This window comes from Sus scrofa, chromosome 8, assembly GCF_054392235.1.
Source record: "Sus scrofa isolate SSC_HxYL_T2T_F1_AM1 chromosome 8, Sscrofa_HxYL_maternal_Yorkshire_Landrace_v2.0, whole genome shotgun sequence".
Classification (NCBI taxonomy): domain Eukaryota; kingdom Metazoa; phylum Chordata; class Mammalia; order Artiodactyla; family Suidae; genus Sus; species Sus scrofa.
Genome location: NC_139390.1, coordinates 119,753,009 through 119,779,247, shown reverse-complemented (window position 1 = coordinate 119,779,247; position 26,239 = coordinate 119,753,009). Strand labels below are relative to the sequence as shown.

The 26,239-nt window shown below is 37.4% G+C and overlaps 1 protein-coding gene across 50 annotated transcripts in view; it reads right to left on the bottom strand.

The window, feature by feature from the left end:
• Nucleotides 1-26,239, bottom strand: part of COL25A1 (collagen type XXV alpha 1 chain) — a 456,561-nt gene that overhangs the window by 24,562 nt on the left and 405,760 nt on the right. For 30 of the 50 annotated variants that reach the window (XR_014813225.1, XR_014813215.1, XR_014813221.1 and 27 more), the window contains 10 exons: nucleotides 21,368-21,391; nucleotides 20,697-20,741; nucleotides 16,705-16,749; nucleotides 15,397-15,477; nucleotides 14,450-14,512; nucleotides 13,775-13,825; nucleotides 10,969-10,995; nucleotides 7,419-7,499; nucleotides 4,048-4,083; nucleotides 2,159-2,212 (listed from right to left, as the gene is read on the bottom strand). Coding sequence is in view for 32 of the 50 variants with exons in the window: in XM_084973255.1 (XP_084829381.1) it covers nucleotides 2,159-2,212; nucleotides 4,048-4,083; nucleotides 7,419-7,499; nucleotides 10,969-10,995; nucleotides 13,775-13,825; nucleotides 14,450-14,512; nucleotides 15,397-15,477; nucleotides 16,705-16,749; nucleotides 20,697-20,741; nucleotides 21,368-21,391 (507 nt within the window). In the remaining 18 variants the exon portion in view is untranslated. The remainder of the gene's footprint in view (nucleotides 1-2,158; nucleotides 2,213-4,047; nucleotides 4,084-7,418; nucleotides 7,500-10,968; nucleotides 10,996-13,774; nucleotides 13,826-14,449; nucleotides 14,513-15,396; nucleotides 15,478-16,704; nucleotides 16,750-20,696; nucleotides 20,742-21,367; nucleotides 21,392-26,239) is intronic. The other 20 variants (XR_014813219.1, XM_084973234.1, XM_084973242.1 and 17 more) reach the window with 5 other exon arrangements.

The following is a 26,239-nucleotide window of genomic DNA, read 5'->3' as shown; positions in this document are numbered from 1 at the left end:
CCCCCCTTTTGATTTCTGCCTCTTTAAAATGTGAAACTTTTTCAAGAGAGTCCAGATGGCACCCCAATCAATTAACTTTGAGAATCGCACTCCAGTTTAGCACTTAGGGTGAGGGGCACTTGGAAAGTACTGATATATGATCCAGCTAAGATAGCTAACATGCTGAGTAAATACAAGTGTAACACTTTACACTGCACACCATTTGGTTTAAAGTATGCCTTTAAATTCTTAGCCATTTCACTTGCTCTCCTGGTGAATTCTAACCCAGCATTGCGACTTGATACTCTTGTGACACTGTGGAGCTCTCGGAAGTAGCAGCTGATTTACCAAACGGTAAACCCTCTTGAGCCCCAGGACCTTCTGCCAAAAGACTACTTGAGATTTGCTGTTCCATTTTTAGTCCATGTACTGGATTTCTTGATACAATGCTTAAATGCTTCGGCAGCATGAGGCTCTTGGCTTTTAAATATTTTTAATTAAGATGATCTTGGTAAGTTGGTTTGATCTTAGAAATAAGACAGCTGCAGATTCAGATGATGTATTCCTTTAGGACTCACCTCATTCTGAAAGGATTCTTGGATAAAGCTAGCCTTTCTCACCACTGAATGCATAGCCCGTCCTATTTGTGTTCACTTTGGCCTCCTTATTTGTTATTTCTTGCAGATACATTTTTCTCCCCTCTGCAATTAGATTGTAAAATCTTTTTTTTTTCTTTTGTTTTTTTAGGGCTGCATCCGTGGCACATGGAGGTTCCCAGGCTAGGGGTATAATTGGAGCTGTAGCCGCCAGCCTACACCAGAGTCACAGCAACGCGGGATCTGAGCTGGTCTGTGAGCTACACCACAGCTCACGGCAATGCCAGATCCTTAACCAACTGAGCAAGGCCAGGGATTGAACCTGCAACCTCATGGTTCCTAGTTGGATTCATTTCCGCTGTGCCCTGTCGGGAACTTGTAAACTCTTCTAGATAGGGACAGTAGCTGCTTCTTTGACTGGACTGAGTAAATATATACAGTGTATTAATGAAAGGCTAAAGGATGATGAATCAATTACTACTATTCAATTCACTGGAGCAATTAGCAAAAGAGACTGCATAAATGGGAGGAGTGCTTCTATCTCACACTAGGAGTGCACCATGTTTTGTATATTGTAATGTGGTAAATATTTACTGAATAATTGAATTCACTTTATAGGACATGGAATTATGGGGTTGGGATGTATGCCAATGAAATCACCATGTGGCCCTCTTTTTTTTTAAAAGCAAATTATCCTGCAATGATGAAACTCTTTAGTTTCAAAAGACCACAAACTTGCACCATGAATCACCCCAACATTTTGAAGCTGTCACCATTAAGATGCTTTCTTTGCATCCTCTCCTGGATGGTGGGGAAATTGATGACACAATTCCACTCAGGCACACACAAAAACCTTCTAAGTTTTCCAAGGTGAGGAAAAGAAAAAATGGGAGAAAAACAAAGAAAAAGGGAGAAAAGTTCCAGACAGATGACCAGCTGCCGATGCTGTAGTACATTTTTTTGTGTCAGATATTTATCTTCTACCCTGAATGTCTTCCCCACCTCTCCCCCAAAGATATGGAAACATGGCTTAGCAATAGAGAGGTTAGTGAGAGGTTTTTGTTTTATAATGCACTGAAATTATTTCCTTATGGTTAAAGAAAGACAGGCTATTCTTTTGCTTAAGAAAAAGAGGTATGTGTAACTGCAGAGAATACTTAGCTTTTGTAATTTTCTTTAAAAAATAACTTATTCTGAATGAATACAGTAGCTTTATATAAAAGATTATCAATGAGGATATGTAGTTCTGGAAATTTTAGCCCCACTGATTTCAACTTTCTGGATTAAGGCCAAATGAAAATATCTTCCTTATGGGTTAAGAAAGAATAATATTCTTCTGTGCTATTTATTTTACCTATGAAAGTCTATGAATTGCTTTTTTTTAAGTTAAGGCAGCCATATTCTATTTTAATACGCTGTTGTTCTCTTGGTGTGAACAAAAGTTAAGATGGTATCTATTTCTTTTACTATTAGATAGCTCTTTATTTCTTCTGGGAAATGAACAGTTCAGATTAAGTAATAGGCAAAAGCCACACTCTGTGTTTTCTTTAGGTCACAGCTTAATAACCTCAAGAGTGACTTACTCTTTCTCCTTTGGGACCTGCAGGGCCATGGGGTCCCATAGGGCCATCGGTACCCTAAAAAAAGATAAAAAATAATATAAGAGCTATCCCAAGGGCTGTAATAAAAGCAGTTATAATTTATCTTGGACTCTTCCTGGGTAAATGATGCCTTAGAATGTCAGTAAGACAACACATCTCCTTTCAAACAGCTTTCGGCTTGATTCTTTCAGGCCAGTGGTTTTCAAGAAACTCATGCAAAAGGGATGAATTGTATAACCGCATATCTCAATGAAAGGCATAAGCACAAAAGTGTATATCATATCTAATTATATTTTTTTTCTCCCGGACTGAAAGAAACATCTTCGCTTTGCCCTCAAAAATCTTAAGAAGAAAAATGTCACTGTTCTTGCTTCACACCGCCTCTTCTTCACATCCATTCTCGGCCCCCCACAGTTAGCTCCGCTCCTCTTGGCCACAAACACTCTCAAGTCTTGTTTTCAGCAGTTTAAGAGGCTCGAACAGTTACACAAGTAAGAAGAAAAATTAAATAAATGAGAACACTGTTTAACTGTTTAAACTTTCTTCAGCTCTGTTGGAAGCAGCGGGTGGCTTAGAAGGAAGGAATTATTCTTATAGGTTCTGCCGCAGTGGCTCAAGGCACTGGGCTCACAAGGCACAAACCAGGGAGCTGGACCATTTAATTTAATGGCATAATTGCCTCTGGCCTCCTGGTTCAGGATTAGGATTTCTGTGGAAGACGAGGTAATTCTTGAATGAATATAGGAACACTGAGGTCCAATGAAAATAATTACTGCCTGAAACGGCTCCAGAATTGAAGAGCTTGGAATTCCCTTTGAGTCTTAAAAATATAGCAAGGACTTCAAATATATTTGCTCATTTTCAGGAAGACTATGCTTGGATTCGCAATGAATTTATTATGATACTTGCAAACACAGTAGCTATTCCAGCACACTTTTTATTTTATTTATTTATTTTTTTGCTTTTTAGGGCTGCCCCCGTGGCATACAGAGGTTCCTAGGCTGGGTTCGAATTGGAGCTGTAGCTGCTGACCTATGCCACAGCCACAGCAATGCTGGATCCTTAACCCACTGAGCGAGGCTGGGGATCAAACCCGCATCCTGATGGATGCTAGTCAGGTTCGTTAACTGCTGAGCTGTGATGGGAACTTTGGCACACTTTATAAAGCAGCATTCCTATGGCTGTTTTACAATTCTTGTTTATTCTCTTAGAGCTTTATGGTGTGAAATAATTCAGGGTTTTAAACTCCTTCTGATATTGGTGAGTTATCACCATCAGTCTGATCTTTTTCTTAACTGCCTGAACTCAAAGTTCATCTTCAGAAGACTTCAAATTTTGAGTACCTGAAGCTGACATTTAAGAAATGGATCTGTTAAGGGCCATAGAAAAGAGACAAAATGACAGAAGACAGACAAGTCCTTTTGATGAACAGAGATTTGAAAGTTAGTTCCAAGAAAGAAGTTACATTTCTAACACGGACATAAATATAAAAAGGAAAAGCAAATTAAAATAAATTCACATTATTTTGATTCCTTCAGAGGGCCTCTCCCATGGAATTGCAGGTCATGTCCTTTGGTCATGGAGAAATCTGTCTGGGGTTCTAAGTGAAGCCCACTAGATTGGTCATTCTTCCCTCTTCACAGGTTATCTGGACTTGAACCCAGGCTTCAGAAAGATGTTCTACAGTTTAGGCTGTACATCAGAGGTGCAATCCATGCTCTGTCTCCCTTTCCCTTTTCTGCCACTATCTTTGTCCACCTTCTTCTTCCTCTCCAGTCCTACGTCCCCCTCATCATTTGATGACAGTCTGTACTGAAGCACAAAATTCACAGCCACAAAACATGTTGGAGCAAGATGAGGTGCTGACTCACCCGGGATCCTGGCTTTCCGTCTAAGCCAGATGCTCCCTGTGTGATTTGGTTGGTAGCAGGGTTGGTGGGTGTAACACGAATGACAAGAACAAAGATTAGTATGAGGTATCCATGAACAAATGTAACACTTCAAACAACATAATACAGTCACAGGGTTCTGGGATGAATATCACATTGCTACAAATTGTTAGTTAAAAAAAAAAAAAACGAAACAAAACACGCGACAATATACACCCCACAGATGATGGCATTTTAATTACATTTCCATTCCACAAATTCTTATTTAGAAATCAAGTTAATGAGGTTTATAAAGTGGGCTTTAAAATAGTTCCCAATAATGGTCTGGGTTGCTAATTCCCATATGAAATTCATTTTCTAAAGACTGTGCTATTCACAGTACATTTTTTTAGGGTTTGAAGAAAAAATAACAGCCAATCTCCTAGGAAAAGGCTCATTATAATAATCAATCAATGTTAGAATTTCAGAGGAGAAGAAAAGAGCTCTAGTTTTACTTAATTTATGAATAACAAATGCAGAATTTTAACATGTCAGCCTGACTCTATAGATGTTAGACAAACAATGCTCATTGTTTTCTGGTTGTTCTTACTGTGTTCACATTAGTCACCACTAGAGGGATATCGAGGAACAGGAAAAAGCCAGAAAATTTTCCTGCATCTAAACAAAAAATAGTTTTCCTAAACAAAATTGTTCCTCAATTCACTTCAAATGATCAAGCATTCAAGTCTGACTGGGAAATACTTTAAAAATCTAATGTTCTCAGGCAATGCATGTTTTTCTTTACCTTCAACTCTAGGCTACACATAACATATGATCAAAAGATGACATTTTCAATGCTTGTTTCAAGAATAAGCACAAATACTTTCTTAATATGGCTTTTGTGTCCCCAAACTCAAATGATTATTTATAGTCCTTTAAAAAAATGTTGATTGGATCAAGAAGTATTTAAGAAAGACAATGCACTAGTTCTATAAATTTTCTTGGCAAAGTTGCAGAACTATTTCCCCATTTTATGCTTCAGATGTAGTTAATAATACAAATGGAAGAAAAAAATCTATTCCAGCTGCAAACTCAACCAATGTTGGTATACTGTGTATTTGGGGGGATACTTTTAGTTTTTTATTTTACAATTCCGTCTATAAAATCCTATTAGGAGCCAGATTATAACTGTAAAATACATCTTTAGTTAGCAATGATTAAAATTTGGGGAAAACGTGTGTTTTTTTGTCTGTTTGCTTAAGGTTAGTATATGTAGAGCTTTTGGCTAAATGTTGCATAAAAATGATCATTAGTGCTAGGTTTGAAATTAGGGCAGACTTTAAAAAAGAAATAAGATTGAGTTTTTTTTTTTTTGTTTGTTTGTTTTTTTTTAGGGTCACACCCATGGCATATGGAGGTTCCCATGCTAGAGATCGAATTGGAGCCATAACCGCTGGCCTATGCCACAGCCACAGCAACACCGGGTATGAGCTGCATCTGTGACCTACACCACAGCTCATGGCAATGCTGGATCCTTAACCCACTGAGCAAGGCCAGGGATCGAACCTGTGTCCTCATGGATTCATTTCCGCTGAGCCATGATGGGCACTCCCACTGAGGGTAAAATAAGATAGAAATCCAAACTTTCTTTTGCTTTTTTGATACTTTCTTCAGAGTCATTATAACATTTAAAAATATGGGGATGACAAAATTTTTGCAAAGATAATATTATATTTACTTGGAAGGTAAATTAATGATTCACATATGTTATAGAGGGTTTATGCCTGTGGCAGGATCTCAATGGTGTGATTCAATGTATACTCTAATATAAGGCTTATATCATTCATTCAAAAAATGAATACATATTAAGCCTGATCAATGTAAGGCATTGGCTATCTAGTACTTTGGTACTTAGAGTATAGGACCCAAGGGTAAAATAAAATAAGTGGTCACCAATTTTTTTTGCCAATAAAATATGTATATAACCTATTTTAATAATGTAATCCATAATGTCCTTTATTGACTTTTATCTGCATTCACTGAATAGACAGCATATTAAAAACTTGAAACTAAAACTCATACTTAATAATCATTTAAAAAATATCTTTTTAGTTGTGGAAAGAAGACTGGCATAAAGTATGTGAAGAGTAAAAATTTCCTTTTCTTTCTCTTTTTTAATTTTTTTATTACTCAATGAATTTATTACATTTATAGTTGTACAATGATCATCACAGTCCAATTTTATAGGATTTCCATCACACCACCCCAGCACATCCTCCCATCCCCCGAACTGTCTCCTTTGGAAACCATGAGTTTTTCAAAGTCTGTGAGTCAGTATCTGTTCTGCAAAGAAGTTCATTGTGTCCTTTTTCAGATTCCACATGTCAGTGAAAGCATCTGATGTTGGTGCCTCATACAATAAAATATGTATATAACCTATTTTAATAATGTAATCCATAATGTCCTTTATTGCCTTTTATCTGCATTCACTGATAGACAGCATATTAAAAGCTTGAAAATAAAACTCATACTTAATAATCATTTAAAAAATATCTTTTTAGTTGTTGTGGAAAGAAGACTGGCATAAAGTATGTGAAGAGTAAAAATCTCCATTTCATTAAAAATAAAAATCTCTAAACAATGGCAGAAACTTCTTCCATACTACCCCCCCCCCCCTTTTTTTTTTGGCTGTACCTATGGTATGCAGAGATTCCCAGGCTAGGGATTGAATTCATACCACAGCAGCGACTTGAGCCACAATAGTGACAATGCCATATCCTTAACCCATGAAGCCTTCAGGGAACTTGCATCTTATCCATTATTGCCACAAGAACCCCAAAAGAGAGCACTTCCAACACAAACAACATACGGCATTTGGACCACGGTATGATTGATTAATGCAAGGAGCCTCAGGACTGACCTCATGCCTTCAACAATGGCCAGTTGCACACCTGCCACCAAAGGTGGCTATGGTTTTTGGTATCGAAGTAGAAAAACAAAAATTGCGGGAGGATTTTACACTACACTAAGTTATAAAAACATTTCAGAGAAATTATCAAAAAATCAGCACAATACTTTTTTTAAAAGGAGAGGTAGTAGAAGAAGAATGGTCGGCCTTAGAAGAGGAAGATTGGCATGTATGGAATTGAACAACAGAACACTTATGACACCGTTTGTTACGGGGTCTTCCTCTGACACGAGCAGACATCAGAGAAAACAAAACATGGGCTGAGCTCTGCTCGAATACATTATGTTTTCCAGTTACAGAAATCTCAACTATAAAAGAGTCACCAAGTAAACTAGAGAGAGTTGTTGCTTAGGTAGAAAGAAAAAGTCTGAGATTTGCACTTTAATGGAAAGTTTTCTTTACTTACTGGAAGACCAAGGGGTCCTCTGTCACCCTTTTGACCTGGTTCACCCTTCAATCCTTTAACACCATTTAACCCTGGTTCACCCTAAATGCAAAAGCAAATGCCAGTTTTGGTTGCTATCATGGGTGTTTCAACTGCGAGAGAAGAGAGCCAGTCTCTGAAATGGTTGCAGATTCCAGTTTTAGCTAACAGCAGAGTCAGGCTAGTATGTCTTATATCAGTACAAAATTAATTGTAAGAAATTAAAAAATTAACAAACTGAAGGTAACAATTAAGTGATCTTCTAAGAAGCAAAACTGAGAAAGTGTGCTCCTTGCAATCCAAGTGTATATGGCTGAGCTCCTGATTTTTCAGTTTTATCTCAAGGAAATTAGTGTTATGCTACATGGTTCTGACCAAGCAAATCAAAGACATTCAGAGTGGAGGATGCTGAAGGAGGTTCAGAAGAAAGACCCACTCTGCTGGAATGGAAAACTGGAAAATGCAGGAAAGTGTTATATATGGATATTTTAAGCCTTTAAGCATTTTGCCCAGGGGAATGAACTAGAAATGTAGCAGCTGATGTTTGAAGTAATGCCATCGAGTGAATCCTCATTCACTGACACTGCCAAGTCAGGTTCCCAGGTGGATTAATCAATAGAACACACAAACACACAACAAATAGTCAATCCAAGAAGAGAAAGTGGACATCATAGAACTCAAATGTAGTTGACTAACTGTCTGCCCAATGTTAGAATAAAGGAGGTTTGAATTTAACTTAAGGTCACATTACCAAAGCCATGATAAATGATAAATTGTCTTGACTCTGATATTTAAAAACCTAAGAATACAAGACCTTATTTTCTGTTATCAGCAGCATATTAGAAATAGAGTTCTGTTCACTCCTTAACTTCTAAGTACAGGTATTAATTTCGTCAAGAAAATCTTGAAAGACTTATGAAAATAAGATGATTTCAGACTCAAATACCTGATAGAGCCTTCCACAGTGGGGGCGGGACTGGGGAGAGATTATTCGTATATGGCAGCGAGGATCGTTAATCTGGCCAGAATTCCCCCCATTTGTCTGATGGTGAAAATTAGTGTGAAGCTTGTGAAAGAGTCCTGTGGCATTAGCACAGGAATGGCGATTTTTGCTTTGTTTTGTTTTTTTGGCCTCACCCCATGGCACGTGGAAGTTCCTGGGCCAGGGATTGAACTTGCACCTTGGCAGTGACTCAAGCCGCTGCAGTGACAATGCTGGATCCTTAACTCACTGGGCCACAGACGAATTCCAGGAATGGGGGTTTTTGATAAGCCTCCCAGGTGATTCTTCTCATCAGGAAGTTCTGGGAAACAGTGAGCTAGACTCATCCATGGAACTATGCTATATATTGGAACTTTCAAAGGGGTCATAAAATAATAAACACATAGCACAATCTAGTGGATTTTGATGATCTTCTCAAGAATGGGAAGTTTGCAATGCTGCCACTACAGGAAATCCAAATGTACTATGGTTAGTAAGGTATGATGCTGGGAATGTCACAGAGCTAGAGTCAATGTGAGATTAAGGCCAAGGCTCGTTAGTCAACTTCAGTTAACTGGCTTCAATTTGAGATTCATGGCTTTGCATGCATGTGAACTTTCATTTAGCAAGTAATCGTGAGATGCTGAGTAGGCTGGGGATCCTTGGTAGGCTATGAAATTTGGTGAAGAATCATGCATTGATGGGAGTGGGCATTAATTGAGAAGATGAGTTTATAAACAGTCAAATTTTGTGGCAAAAATCTCAAATTTCAACTCTAGACCTAAATGCCAGTCCCAGATCTGTCATTTATTTACCAGTGTAATTAAGGGCAAATAACCTAAACCTCTGGCTTATAGTTTATCATCTATAAAGTCAAGGAACTGGCACAAAGGTAATCTAGGAAGCTTTTTCACCTTTGTAATTCTCTGAAATCTATGATTTAAGTTACAACTGAAGTTAAGTATAGGAAAAATAAATCATTGCCTTGTAGATATTAAAAAGACCTTGGCTATCTATAAATTTAATGATGCTGGGATAACTGGATCACTCATAGAGTTAATAACACAATCTTGGTGGCTTTGGACTGAGTCATTGAGATTAATCTGGTCTTTTGCGGCACCTTAAAATCCAAAGAGAAGTCAAGGAAGGGAAATACCCTTTATTCCAGAGTGGGAAAGACGCCCAAGGAGGTTAGATAACTACCAAGACCATAGAGCTAGAAGACAAGCTCTCTCTTTGGTCCCCATGACAATGCTCTTACCCGAAACTGTGATCCCTGCTACTAAGACCCTGGTCCTACCAGAAAGTGAGGTATTCTAAGAGGAATAAAGAGGGGTGAACTCTTCCCTTTCTTGGGCGAGTTACTTGCTTCACCTTGAAAAGGAAACAAAGGTTTCTAGAGTCAGACAGCATCTCTACCACCGCCAGTGCTGGGCAAGCCAGAGCGAGTCCTCAAAGGAGGGGGGACTATCTCTAGGCTCTCGGATTCTTAGTGCCAACCTTGCATTTATGGGTTCTCCACCCCTCACCACTTAAATGAACTCGCTACTGAGGAGCTCTCAAGAGTCCTGGAACTTTTCTCAAGCAGCCTTAAGGACCAGCTAAATCTTTCTGTTTAGGAACAAAGCCTCAAAACAAAGGAAATCAATAACTGGCACTCATTGGGTGTTTATCAACAGATACACCAGACATTTTGCTAAGTGTTCTACAACCATAACTTATTAAAGCATCACATCACTCTGAGGTAAGTTACCTAGTTGAGTAAATGAAGGATTAGAGAGGGTGAATAACTTGCCCAAGGTGACACAGCCTGTCAGCGGCCAAGCTAGGATGAGAACATAGGTCCTGGTCACATGTGCTCCCTGAAAGAAGAGCTCATCTTTCAGGGCTTATTTTAATCCTCTAAGATGTTCTCCTTCTCAGTCTACACAAAGGCAAAGAACACATCTTTATCCATCTTCACAACACAAGCTGCACTAATCCTGACAAGGAAGGGCTAGTCTCCACTGTTCTGTTGTTAATCCAGAGTACGAATTGGGTGTATGTGATATAATCTTCTCCTCAGTATAGCACACTTGTGGAACAGCCCACTTCATTCTAGACTAGTGAACTCTAGGAGAGCACAAAATTGAGATGCTGGATAATCAAAGCATTTAGACACAATACTGCTATATGACAAGCAAGAAGTATCAATTCATAACCTCTGAATATACAACTAAAGATCCCATATTGAGAAAGAGCAGCTGGACTGGTCAGAGGATTCACTTCTAAACGGTTGATTTTGAGTATGTTATGATTAGTAATTTAAGAAACTTCCATAGTGACAAAGAAAAAGGCAAAATGAGGACTAATTTGTCTCCAGGTGATATCACTTAAATTTGATTTAAGTCATTCGTTGTTGTGAGATTTAAACATCTGGATACTTAAAGGCTTAAAGCTTATCGACATTACTTGACAAATAAATAAGACAGGACAGACATGCTTCCGTCATGCTTCTCCATGATTAACAAGGAAACAGAAATCAAATAATCAAGGGATTTGCTGTATTACCTTTGGTCCAGGAAGTCCATGGGGTCCCTGAAAATGAAAAAATGCAGCCTTTAATTAAGAAATGACTGCCTATTTCCCAGCAGAAGTGACTATTACATAAAGTGACAAAAGAGATGTAAAACAAGAATCATGTTTATTTGAGCTGTAGCTAGAGGTAGGCCAGTGGATGTTAATACCTAGCGAAATTCCTTCTAGCTGTGGATTGCTCCGTAATAGGAAATTCATTAATAGCAATCCTTTCTGCTAAATAGTTGTGAGATGGAAGGGAGGAATCTGCCAGGGTTACATGGAAGAAAAAAGAAAACAGAAAAAAAAAGTGTTTGTGAACCCTCACTACTTCTAATTCTCAAATCTTTATTTAAAAAAAAAATCTAGATGGGGAGTTCCCGTTGTGGTGCAGTGGAAAGGAATCCGACTAGGAACCATGAGGTTGAGGGTTCGGTCCCTGGCCTCGCTCAGTGGGTTAAGGATCCGGCGTTGCTGTGAGCTGTGGTGTAGGTTGCAGACGCGGCTCGGATCTGGCATTGCCGTGGCTCTGGTGTAGGCTGGTGGCAACAGCTCTGATTCAACCCCTAGCCTGGGAACCTCCACATGCCACAGGTGTGGCCCTAAAAAGACAAGACGGAAAAAAAAAAAAATCTAGATGGAATATGTGAGGTACATTACAAGTTGAGATGAAATAGAGGGTAGGTCTTAAAAGACATAAATTTGCCAAAGAAAAGTCCCAGAATTTAAGCAGCAGTGAAGAGGAGACCTTTCTCATTACTAACTCCTCTAGACCCAAGATTTTGAGAAATCTAAAGGAGGAAGAAAATGAGGAGGTGACAGTCAAGTTTAGAACCATGTTGCATCATTTCTTCAATTTAAAGGCTAAGAAAAGGTTAGTCCAAAAATGCTAAGCATTATTTAGAACTTATTTATTTTTACAAAGATGAATAATTCAAGGCTCTTATAATTGTTTACCAACAGAAGGAAGTGACATGAACCAAAGCCTTTTCTCTGTATTTTGTGGAAAAACTAAATATAGAGACTAATTAGCCAACCTAAATTACCTAAAGGTTACTGTGGATTGCTTGAAACCTCAAAACTTCTCAAGTCATTTAAATCACCTACTTGGATACAAGAATATTTAAATACTCATCAGCAAAAATCATACAATGGTAGGAAAATAATTTTTTTAATCAAGCATAGGTATTTGTTACATATGTCTGCACTAGAATCCTATTTACTCTTCAGATAAGTTTCGGATAAACATTTTCAGGGAATGGCCATTTTATCAAGCATTCTTACTTCATTTTAGAAAATTTTTTAAAAAATTCCTTTATGTAATTTCATGATATGAATAGATACAGCATTTTTTTTTCTTTGTCTTTTTTTTTGCCATTTCTTGGGCCGCTCTCACGGCATATGGAGGTTCCCAGGCTAGGGGTCTAATCAGAACTGTAGCTGCTGGCCTCCGCCAGAGCCACAGCAACGCAGGATCCGACCCACGTCTGCAACCTACACCACAGCTCACGGCAACGCCGGATCCTTAACTCGCTGAGCAAGGCCAGGGAACGAACCTGCAACCTCATGGTTCCTAGTCGGATTCGTTAGCCACTGTGCCACGACGGGAACTCCGATATAGCATTTTAAAATTTAATCTTCAAACTTAAAGTGGACGGAGAATAAAAAAGCCTAAAGTATGCCATTTGCTGAATTCCTAAGGAGCTGTTTAAAGAAAATAAGATTGTTTTGTGGTATGAACTACAAATGGCAGTTAGTAAGGAGCAGATGATTGGGTCTATGGACCGGATCATTTCAATGATGCTCTTTCTTAGAGCACAATAGGAAGAGTGACCCACAGTTTATTTAATCTCTGTGGTTGAAGATATGGTATTTTGAGATACCTTTGAGATGAATATGACCTTAGAGGCTGCCTGACTTGTTTCCCTCTCGTCCCAGTCAAAAGCACTTGAAGCATTCTGCCTCCTAGTTCAACACAACTGTCATTAGGTAGACATGTGGGGGAATGTCTCACTGAACATAAGTTCCATGAGGACATGGTCATCGTCTCCACTGGTGGTTGAGGGATACTTGCAGTCAACACTGTATTTACTAAAGTCCGCAAAAGTGAAAAGAAAAAGATCTAACAATATGTATCATCTGTGGAAGTGAGCTTTAAGCTTTAATTTTTATTATAATTTTATAAGTTTGTTTGTTTTTTGTCTTTTAAGGGCCACACCTTATGCGGCATGGAGGTTCCCAGGCTAGGGGTCCAACCAGAGCTGAAGTGGTTGGACCCCTAGCCAACAGCTCATGGCAATGCCAGATCCTTAACCCACTGAGCAAGGCCAGGGATTGAACCTGCATCCTTATCGATGCTAGTCAGTTCGTTAACTGCCGAGCCACGACGGGAGCTTCCTATAGGTGTTCTTATACATTTCATTAAAGAGTCTCCATCCTCAAAGTTGGTTAGTAACATTCATTAATGGCTACATTTATTTACCTTGTTATGCTATTAATGGCCTAGGACAGTGATTGGTTAAGATGATTTTCAAATATTCATACCATAAAGGTAGAATAAAGCTTATCAAATCTATTTCTTCAACTTTCCTATCACAAAACTACCCTGTCTCTTTCCAAAAGATGTGTTTAGGACAGTGAAAGACAACACCGAAATCCAAAAAGTGCCTTCTGTTTTCTGTCCACTCCACAGGAAAGCAGTACAGAATACAAGCTGGATGTTTGGAGGAGTGTGCTCACGTTTTCTCTGGTAGCATGTTCTTAAATAAATGATTACATTTTGGAGAGAAGAGAGACTTACCATAGGGCCTGGTGGGCCGTGGGGACCCGGTGGGCCTGGTGGGCCTATGATCTGCACGTCCGAAAAATAAACACGTATTTGGTTACTTCATTTAGATAAGGCAGTTAGGCTTGAATTTCATGCTGGAGTTCTGCTAAGGCCATTAATGGTTGTAGGGGAAGACGGATATTGGAAGAAGCGATGCGTTTGATTCTCTAGAAATTCCTTCTTGAGAAGAAAAAAACTTAAAAAAATACAGCCATGCCACCACAGCCAAAATAAATCAAAAGCACATTAAAAGAAAAGGAAGCAACTGATTACCAAGAAATGCTGTAATGCTACAACCACTGTTAAACTCTCAAATATTTCACTAAGCAACAATAGGGCTCTGGAGAGAAAAAGAACGTAGGTTCTATAGTCACAAAACTCTATCCACAAACATCGTGGGAAAACCATTGATTTTCTCCTCAGGATTAGACAGTCCTTTGAAAAATTGCTTCTCATGGAGACCTCTGAGACACTTTTGTCTCTCGCTGCACAAGGCTGAACAGATATTTCTTCTACAGTTTGACAGACCAAGAGGTTCATGGTCTTTTTACATCTGATAAGCCATCTGGCATGGGTTGAAGTAGGCTAATAATAGGCCCATTGCAGAGTTTTTTGGGGACCATGGAAGTTCAGCCACCACAGACTTACGGAAGGACCCTGAGGACCTGGCAATCCGGAGTCTCCTTTTTCTCCTTTCATTCCATTGGCGCCCTACAAACAACCAGTAAGAGCAGAGCTGGTCAAGTTACTTTCAAAGTGTAAGAAACAGCTGAATTTTCTCCCCAAATCCATCATCCTTTTGACATTTTTATAATATCGTGCACATGATATGTAAGCGAAGGATTTATCCCCTTGCATTTTAGCCTGAAACAGCAAGCTTCCTCAAATCCCTAGGATTGTGGGTGATATGTGAAATAAATTATAAAGTAAATAAAAATCAAGTTCTGCTTGATTGGTTAAACTTGTACATTGCTAAAGAGATCTGATTTATAAATGCTGTATTTTTAGTGGTGCACACTTTAAACACCAAAGGTTAGTCCTTTAGCTTAGTTTTCATTGAAATTTGTTTATATATTTCCTTGTTTTAAAAAAATTAAAAAGCTCTAGGGCAGTGAAGTTTGCTAAAATTTTTTCCTATAATTTCCCACATTTTCTTCTCCAAATTCTCAGTAAAAATTATGGGGGAAAACCATAAAAACATAATCCTATAATATTATACACATAAAGAGAACACTTTCCAGAGTAATCTGTTTTTTAATTATTTTATATGTTTTGGTTTATTTTTTATTATGGTTTATTCAAAACTGATTAGTTACTACATCTTATGTAAACCATGTTAATGACCAACTATATTTACTTTACTATATTCTAGTGAAGAAAATTCAGAAACATATAAAGGTTTATTTCATAATTCATTTGGTTAGATCCTTTAAAATTATTTTTAGAGCCTTAGTTTTAGTAATTAACCAATAACACCTCAGATATTTAAAAATAAAAATATTAGATGAACCATTAGATGAGACTGCAGCTAACAATATAACAATTTTCTGATTATTTATCTTTATATGAACACATCATTAAAAGAATAAACATACCGGCAATCCAGGAAGACCAATTCCTCCTTTTTCACCTGGCATGCCTGGATCCCCCATGTCCCCCTTTGAGCCTTTGAGTCCCTACAAATGATATGGTTTGCATTTAAGAATCATACCGACCATTGATATTTACATCCTAGGGAAAACAGAATTCCAGATCAATTCTGTCAATAGGTGAGTCCCATGCTGACATGATTCTGATTTTCTTTTCTTTTCTTTTTTTTTTTTTAGGGCCGCATGCACGGCACATGGAGGTTCCCAGGCTAGGGGTCCAGTTGGAGCTGTGGCGGCCAGCCTACATCATAGCCACAGCAATGTGGGATCCCAGCCGTGTCTGCAACCTACCCAACAGCTCATGGCAACGCCGGATCTTTAACCCACTGAGCGAGGCCAGGGATGGAACCCGCATCCTCATGGATGCTAGTCAGGTTTGTTAACCGCTAAGCCATAATGAGAACTCTGGATTTTCATTTTTAAGTACAGTTATCTCTTAAAACAATCATCTACACTGAGTCAATACCATCTCCCCCTGTAATGGAAGGAATTAAGTTCTATTAATCAGGCCATTTAAGTACGAAAATCACTTCTCATGATTCCACATTTATACCTGGCAGCTAATGCTGTATCACCAGCCTGAAAACAACTTACTGGATTTAATGCTCAAAGGAACAATACACATTTTGAACCAGGACCTTGTGTTGTTATAACACACAAAAGTCCAAATAAATTTCTCCTATCTCCACCCATTATATCCTTTTATCCCCCTTAAATGCAGGCAGGGGATCTAACTACCAACAGTTTTCATTGGTCCAGAATCTATAGACAGGCAAATCATTTATGCACACTAATGTTCAATTAATGATTAGAAATGCTTCCACTTTTCCAGCATGTTCTTTTATTTTGGTCTTTTTAGGGACGCACCCGCAGCATATGGAAGTTCCCAGTCTAGGGGTCCGATCAGAGCTACAGCAGCCGGCTATGGCATAGCCACAGCAATGCTGGATCCTTAACCCACTGAGAGAGGCCAGGGATAGAACCTGCGTCCTTATGGATACTAGTCAGATTCGTTTCTGCTGAGCCAGGACAGAAACCCCCTTCATGTTCTTGTTTTGTTCTCATGACAGCTCTAAGGGGTGATTCAGGATGTAGTTTTTATTCTCCTTTTACAGTCAGGAAATAGACATGTGTTTTTTTTTTTTTGTCTTTTTAGGGCCGCACCCACAGCATATGTGAGTTCCCAGGCTGAGCCACAATGGGAACTCCGAAAAAATGATTCTTTAAACGACACTGTGTATCTTTGAAAATTACCTGCTCTCCATCAACTCCTGGGACTCCTGGAGATCCTGGTTCTCCCTGTTAAGATAAAAATTGATGGTTAGCTTCTTATTTACTATTGGTAGCATACTAAATAAATATGATGTAAAAAATGATTCTAGTTGGTGACAATACAATTTAAGTTTCAGCAAATGCATCCTAACCCAAGAGGACATTATTACATCATGGTACATATATATACCAAGTAAAATATCATTTAAAATTTTTTTAAAAACATTTTTGTATATCACATATAATAATACATATATGTAGTTGAGATCTAGGGTTTTAATCTAGCCATGTGAGATGCAGGCTAAAAAAATTGGTAAAATAAAAATAATATCATTTGATGGCTGATCATACCTTATAGCAACAACCTATATGACTCAATTTTTTTCTCCTTAAAAAAATCTATATAAAAAAAAATCTGTATGATTTCTCTTATTTTATGATTAGGGAAAAAAAACAAAAAACATGACAGTTGACTTAAGAAACAATAAAATGCAAGGCCCCATGAATTTATAATATTTAACTTCACATTGTTTGAACAGTGAATCCAAATTCACAATGATTATGCATATGCTATTTCCAGATAAGCTTCACTGAAGGATATAATAAATCAGATAATATCTTAATCCGCATAAAATTACTCTGGGATCAATTCAATTTCCTATACTATGCTAGGAATGAACTAAATTTACTATTCACATTATGATTTATTAGAAAACTTGACAAACTCTAAATATATGGATTTATTTTTTCTTTACTGAAGATGTTCTATTAAAACAAATTTAATGTCCAGTCACCTTACAATTGGAAAAATACTGAAAGAACAAATTCTTTGAAGGGCAAGATATTATTTTATATTAATGAGTCATTTATGTAGATCCCATTATAAATGTTTTTGATTCCCACACTGTGGAATCTTTGTGAAAACACTTCTTTGGAATGTGTGAACGGCCTGCCTCACAAACAGATTTCCAGGGAGTTGACTTCAGGCAGTATTTTTCTAGAAAGGCTTTCTTGGTGATGTTATAAACCACAATATTGAAATGGCCAGAGCTCCTTTCCCCGGTAAAAAATTTAAGAGCTATTGGCCACAGCATGAAATCTGAGCCTTCCAAATGTTGAAGGAAGGCATGAAAATCAAAAGAAAAAAAAAAAGAAAAAAAGAAAAGGCCTTTTTTATTCCAGGTTTCCTGCTCTTTGTGGTAGTGGCAACGTTTATTTTACCACAAACAAATCTGTTGAGGTTGGATGCAAATGACTAAGCCCCAGTTACATCCAGTCTGAACACTCGTCAATACCCTGGGTCCAATAATGGTTGCTTTGCTAAACTTTTATCTTCAAAATGTGACCCATTAATGTTTACAAGAAAAATAAAATTTGTGTGTTATTCATTTATCCTCCACCCACCAGAAGTAGTTTGTAAAGTTACTTGATATATAAGAAGTCAAACAGTTCTTGTTTCATAAAGGAAGGAGAAATGCTAATTGAACGAGTTCCCATTCAGCCAGAGGCTGAGAGTCCTGCATGAGACTGGGTTTTATATTTGACTCATGCTGCACTTGCTGACTCCTGGGCATTAGCACACTTCACTCCAATGATCCCGACCTTCTCAAAGAGAGATCAGGGAAAGAATAAAGGACCGTGTCAATTAAGCCAAGATCTCAATTATCACACACTGTGGGGTGTGTGAGGTAGGGCAGAGTGACACACACTGGGAAGGGTGGCAGGGAGAGACTAACCCCCTCCCCACCCTACCTGTCTAGACATTCGTTTGGTCAATTTCCCCCTGCTTTTCAGTTTCAGCTCGGAGTCCTCCTTGACCCCGGGACTGAGAGGAGCCCTTTCGTATGCCTCTTAACCAAAGCACTTACTATTAATAATTATGCTTTTACTCACCTTCCTCCATCGCTAGGCTGAAAGCTCCCTGCTGAAACCCCTTTCTATACCCTCTATCTACTAGATATTAGTTCTTATCATGGAGTAGAGGCTTAAACATTAACCTTTGGTTAACAGCAATTGGACTATAGAACGCAAGGGTTGCAGGTTTAATGATACAGCCCTCTTAGTTGGGGAGTCCTTGCCTCTTTCGGGTCAAGTAACTTTTGGGCTTCTGCAGGCCTTTGGGCCGTGAAGAAGAGTCAAGTCTCAGAAGTGTTTGAGGTTTGTAGGGAATAAGGCACATATTTAGCATTGAGGACAATTTTGCTTCTGGAGACTTGGTCGACTGAAGGGATAGAGCAAGAACCTTAGACGTTGGTTGACTCTACATAGAGGAGAAAGGAATCTGCAGATTTCCTTCCAGGTTTGCTAGTCCTTCTTACCAATATATTAAAGAAATATATGAAAGAATAAAGATCCAGGCCAACTTGCTTACTAGGAATAAAGACTGTACATGATTGGAGCATTTTTTGTCTTACAACTCTTAGGGACCAGAATGTGGTGGAGAAATAGAAATAAAAAAAATCCCTAGGAGTTCCCGTCGTGGCGCAGTAGTTAACGAATCCGACTAGGAACCATGAGGTTGCGGGTTTGATCCCTGCCCTTGCTCAGTGGGTTAAAGATCCTGTGTTGCCGTGAGCTGTGGTGTAGGTTGCAGACGCAGCTTGGATCCTGCGTTGCTGTGGCTCTGGCGTAGGCCAGTGGCTACAGCTCCGATTCGACCCCTAGTCTGGGAACCTCCATATGCCGCGGGAGCGGCCCAAAAAAATAGCAAAAAGACAAAAAAAAAAAAAAAATCCATAAACTTACATTAATGTTATACATGAAATCTGGTTGAAATTAGAGTCTGTGTTCTAAATATATCTCACATAGCCAAGGACCTCAGTAATATTTTACTGAATATTTCTTTTTATAATAGAAAAATAATTGTTTCTATATGCTAGCTTTCTGTTTTTAAGTATCTTGAAAGAGAAAAGTACAAAAGCTGGTGTGTGTGTGTTACACTTAGCAAATAAACTGTCTCAAGAGGCATAAGCAAAAGATGGATTTCAACACTACTTGAATCTCCTACAAAAAACTCAATGACGAAAGTCATGTTTCAACACGTGTAGCTCAGTTCTGAAAAGCTAGAATCACTGGCCATGTGCTAAATTGATCAAACGTGGTGGAATAAGCTTTGTTTAGAGGGATAAAGCTAACACCATCAACAAATTTTAGATATACTTAAGTAACTTGGTTTCTATTGTTCATAGTTGATGTTTTATTAGGTGAAATTTAAATGGCAGAATGTTTGAATATATATATAATAGTATGTGTTATAAAAATAACTGAAAACTGTCATCTGTGAATGCATCATGCTAAAGCTTTTCTTGTTCTTTTTATTATAAAAGATTTAAGGAAAGGATCTTTTTTAGTGTCAGAGTAAATTTCCTTCAATCCTCCTCTATTTAAATATTTTCCTTTTTCCATGTACCGCATTTATTTTTATTTTGTCTTTTTTTTTTTCCCCCAGTGCTGCACCCATGGCATGTGGAACTTCCCAGGCTAGGGGTCAAAATGCAGTTATAGCTACAGGTCTACACCACAGCTCACAGCAATGCTGTATCCTTAACCCACTGAGTGAGGCCAAGGATTGATCCCATGTCCTCATGGATACTAATTGGGTTTGTTACCACTGAACTACAATAGGAACTTCCCATACCCGCATTTAGTGTTTCTTTATGCTTATAATTTCTGTCAAACTTCTTTTTCTTTTGTTTAATACTCTCTGTTTTTCTCAGTTTCCTTCCTGTAAATTTAATACCATTCTTATTTCTCTCCCTTCTTTCCTAATATTTATTTTTTTTCTGATCCTTCTTTCTTCAGCCCAGATCTATTCTTAGCTCTGTTAAGCAGTATTGCTTATTTCAGCTCCTCCAGTATTTTGTAAGATTTATTTTCAAAGCTATATATATACATACACACACACACATAAATATTTAATATGGGATTTTCCATACCATATGTGGTAAATAAAAACAAGTGAAATGAATAACAACCTTTGGCCCTTGTAATCCTTGAGGTCCAGGTGGTCCAGGGGGACCCTAAATCCAGAAAAGACAAAGTTTTAAAAAGGAATAAGTATATTTATTAAAATGTTTGCTTTAAATAATAAGTACACAACACCCCTCCCCCCAACTTCTATCATAATCAAATATCCTCAGGTATAGACTTATGAAGAGGCAAAATTTTGCCAGTTACAGGTTTATAAAAACTACCTACTTATATGCAAAAACAACAACAACAATGAACCCAACACATTTATGTCAAGATAATACTGAAGATGCCTTGGAGTTGATTTGTAAGGCAATTGGAAAAATTGCTGCTTTGTCTCACATTTATGGGGTTGATGAGCTTCCTAATATTACCTGTGTTTCTAGAAACCCTTTTCCCTTCCCCACAGAAAGACTTTGATTTCCTAAACACTAAAGAACAAAGCCATGTTATTAAGATAAGGCCAAATGTTTTAAAGAAAAATTACTATTTTTCTTGACATTTTATAAAGCAAAGTGATCCAATGAGGGCAAAAGTTATAAGAGGTTATTAAAATAAGAAGATATAAAATTAACTATCAGATAAAAATAATGGCTACATTAGTACCATTATGACCAGCATGCATCAATACCAAATACAAAGTCACAAACCATAGAAATCATGCAATAGGAGTTACCGTGACAGTTAAGGTGGTAATTCTCTGTTGGGAAAATGCATCGATAAAGACAGAGTTACCTAATTTGTGTGCCAAAGTACAGTAATACATTTCTAAAATAATCAACTTTTAAAGCATGTTTTGGCAAGAGTATTGTCTTATACGGAATTGGCAAGATACTGAGAATATATTATCCTACCTTCAAATGAATACCATAGATTGTAAAGAGTCTCTTTAAAAATATTTTTAGAATTTTATTTAAAAATCTATGGGTAAAGGAAAAAGAAAATGTAAAAATTTTAATTCACCTGACTTAAATAGATTATATATTAAAATATTATACATGGGTGGTTTGTCAGCATAACTGTGAACTGAGAAACTTTACTGCTGCTGTTCATAAAAGTTCTATTTCTAGAATACTTTGGAGAAAACAGAAACATATAATTGTATAAGTAATATTTTTTTCTCTTTTAGTTTGCATCTCATTTGTTGCACTGTAATTAGCCTGTGCGTGTGTGCACATGCCATAACCAAAAATAGGAGGTGAAGTGGAATTAATCTTGGTTTTTTTAAAAAAAAATTTTCTCTTTTAGCCACAGTTGTGGCATATGGAAGTTCCTGGGCCAGGGACAGAATCTGAGCCACGGTTGTGACCTACACCACAGCTGTGGCAAAACCGAATCCTTAAACCCATGGTGCTGGGCCAGGGATTGAACCCGCACCTTTACAGTGAGCCAGCTGCTGCAATCAGATTCTTAACCTACTGAGCATCGCCAGGAATTCCTCATCTTTTTTTTTTTTTTTTTTTTTTTTTTTTTTTTTGTCTTTTTGCCTTTTCTAGGGCCGCTTCCCGCGGCACATAGAGGCTCCCAGGCTAGGGGTCTAATCAGAGCTGTAGCCACCAGCCTACGCCAGAGCCACAGCAACGCGGGATCCGAGGCGCGTCTGCAACCTAAACCACAGCTCACAGCAATGCTGGATCCTTAACCCACTGAGCGAGGCCAGGGATTGAACCTGCAACCTCATGGTTCCTAGTTGGATTCGTTAACCATTGCGCCACGATGGGAACTCCATCATCTTGTTTTTTTTTAATGTAAAGTACTAGAGTACCATACCAAAATATATTCTCTCCACGTATCAATCTCTAAAACAACCAATACCCAATTCGTGCATCGTTTTTGTATTAAGATTTTCTAGTCTAAGTCTTGTGCAGAAAGTTCTGTAAGGCCTATAACCACTTTCCATGATCTTAGAGAGGAGAATATTTTCCATCAGGAGCTCTGGTCATAGAGAAACACTATCTAATTATAAGTAACTTGTGAATATTGGTTTAACATCATGCCTTTGATTTCCACTTCTCCATTCCAATTCTTAATTCCAAGTGCTGGTGCTGTTTTTTATGGTGGTCGTTGTAAAAAATAATTTTAGCATTATTGATCTCACTTAAAACACTGAGTCTTCAGTGACATGGTGTCATCTTTCCTCAGAAAACAATATATTTCTGTATGTACACTGGTGGTTCAAGTTTGTATTCCATCATAAAATCAGTCATGATCCTTTAAGCTTCAGAGAAAACAGGGTAGAAAATATAATGAGTGTCTCTAAGATAAATGGCAAAATGGGCACCAATTGGGGGCATGGTTATGAAAAAGTCAAGGCCCAGATTTTTATACCATTGTATCTATATAACATAAGACACCACTTAATTTATTCTTAAGGGATTCACCTAGAGCAAGAGTTGAATTTACGGGTATAAGAAAACAACTTCTTTGCTCCAGTATGGGTAGATGAGTCACTTTAAAAAGACTATTAGAAAATTACAGAGTAGAAATAATTTCTTTACTATTGCTTTCCAGTTAATTACAAATTACATTTTTAACTAGAAAGCAAAACCATAAAACCTTAGAAAGGGAAGGAGTTTCAAATGCAAACTCAGAAGGTTTCCAACCTGTACCACATATGGTTCATTTTCCACCTGAACACAAAACTAGTATGTCTTTTTTAAAATTTAAGGATAATGACATTTTATAATGAATTGCATAAATAAAAGAATGTTATTTTTGGTAACTGAACTATCCAATAATCTTATTCAATAACTATTTGTGAGACCTAAAAATTATACAGGGCCAGTTCCACCCAGGTAATAGAAGAGCAAATGACCAAAAGCTAAGCCAACTTCTCAAAAACGTTTTTACTGCCATCCTGGAGAAGCAGTGTGCAGACATTGAGACACATCCTAAAGATACTGGCTCACTTTGGATTTCTTGTATCTGGTTCCTCTAAGCTGACACTACATAAACTCAGCAGGGTTCTCTGTTGAACTTCAGTAGTGATTTGAAAACCAGAACTTTTTGGTACTGATGGAGAAAGACATGACATTCTCTACAGAGGCATGAGGTGAGATGGGAGGCATGAATTAGAGCAACTGTAAATTGCTGGAAGCCTAGCAAGCTGCTTTGTGATTTATTCTCTGCTGTGATTATGTGAATCTTTTTAAAAGTAAAGGTTATTTTCTTTCACTTCTCATAATGATGCAAGCTTAAACTCACCATGATTTACACTAGGGGACAGGTTTAGTTTACATGGTGTTGAGAAATTTTAAAAGCCTGAGTTAGGACATTAAAAGGTTTTGCTACTAATGCTGGAAACATAATCATCTTAAATAAAAACCTAAAAAAATGGCTTATGACAAATGTTCATGTAAATACAGGCATACCACAGAGATACTGTGGGTAAAGGCTTCAGACCTTCAAAATAAAGTGCATATTATAATAAAGCAAGTCACACAAATGTTTGGTTTCCCATCTCAAATAAAAATTATGTTTAAACTATAATATAGTCTATTAAGTGTACAATAGAATTACATGTAAAGAAAACCAATATAGGGAGTTTCCTGGTGGTCTAGTGGTTGGGATTAGGCACTTTCATTACTGTGGCCAGGGTTCAACCCCTGGTCTGGGAACTGGGATCCTACATCAAGCCACTGCATGCTGTAGCCAAAAAATAAAATAAAATAAAATAAATAAATAAAATAAAAAACAATAAAAAATTAAAAATAAAAAAATGTACATGCCCTAATTAAAAAATACTTTATTGCTCAAAGATATATTATTCAACACAGGGAATATAGCCAATATTTTATAACTATAAATGGAGTATAATCCTTACAAATTGTGAATCACCATATTGCATACCTGTAAATTACATAATACTGTACAACTTTACTTCAATAAAAATTCTTTATTGCTAAAACATGCTAGCCATCATCTAAGCCTTCAGAGACATAATCTTTCTGCAATAGGGACATCAAAGATCACCATGACAAATATAATCAAAATTAATAAATTTGAAATATTGTGAGAATTACTAAATATGGCAGAGAGACATGAAGTGAGCAGTTGCTGTTGGAAAAATGGAGCCAACAGACTTGCTTGGAACAGGGTTGCCATAAACTTTCTTTTCTCATTGTTTTAAGGTTTTTATTTTTTCTATTACAGTTGATTTACAAAGCTCTGTTAATTTCTGCTGTACAGCAAAGCGACCCAGTCATATATATATATACACACATTTTTTTTTATATACACACATTTTTTTCACATTGTCTTCCATCATGTCCCATCACAAGTGACTAGATATAATTCCTTGTGCTGTACAGTAGGAATAAACTTTCAGTTTGTAAGAAAAAATCTTTGAAGTGCAATGAAGTGAAGCACAACAAAAGGTGTGCCCATAACAATTTTCAATAGTGGTAACAGTAAAATTTTATATTTCTAAGTTTTATTTTTACAACTGTAATATACTTATTTATCTAATTATCCTAGATTTTTTTTACAGTTTTTTTTTTTAGAGGAAGCAATAGCGAAATGAAATGGACAAAACAATATTCATCGCTAGTTAGAGAATTAGAAAAAATGTCTACTACTTCCTCTCAATCTAATGGCTATTTAGTTTAATTTATTTTATTATGGACACAATCTACTACATTGGGAAAACAAATGAATAGTTTTGAAGTTAAAAAAATAACTACAAGCTATTTACAAGCACAACACATAGATGCTGAAACAATCTCATAAGAATAATTCCTATTTATTTATTTATCCTTTTGCTTTTTTAGAGCCACACCTGTGGCATATGGAGGTTCCCAGGCTAGGGGTCGAATCAGAGCTGTAGCTGCCAGCCTACACTGCAGCCACAGCAACACCAGATCCACGCCACGTCTGTGATCTATACCACAGCTCACAGCAACGCTGAATCCTTAGCCCACTGAGTGAGGATCAAACCCGTATTTTCATGCATACTAGTCGGATTCATTTCCGCTGCACCACAATGGAAACTCCAAGAATAATTCATCTTTAGGTTGAGATATAAATGTGAACTAGTTGACTGTGATGGATATTGACTGGTTTATAGTCATATAGAACTTGAGGTAAAAAAATGAAATTGAGCTCATCTATCCTTCCATATTGAGATGTAGGTGTTAGATTGTTTTAAAAGTACAGTGGGTTAAAACAAACTAACAAAGTGTATTCAGGAGCTCCTAAAAAATAATGCTAAGCATAACAGTAGATTTTATGGATGCTTAGAAAAGATCTATTCCAAAAAAACCCCTCTTTCAGATCAGATCAATGAAGTATCGCTACATTAACTGTTTTCCCCAAAATGATCCAGCTAGTCACTAGCAGAGAGTGAAATCAAAACAGATTTTGGATTTAGACTAAGAGTAGCTTGATCCATTCATGCAAAGGATGCTTTAAAGCATCTCCACAATTTTTTCAGAAAATGGGCTTGGCCAATAACATTGTAGCGTATCTTGGAAGATGAGTGAGTGGATACCTCTCAAAGATAGTGATGAGAATTTTGGTACCATTGGAAGCAGTTTAAGGGAAATTTAAA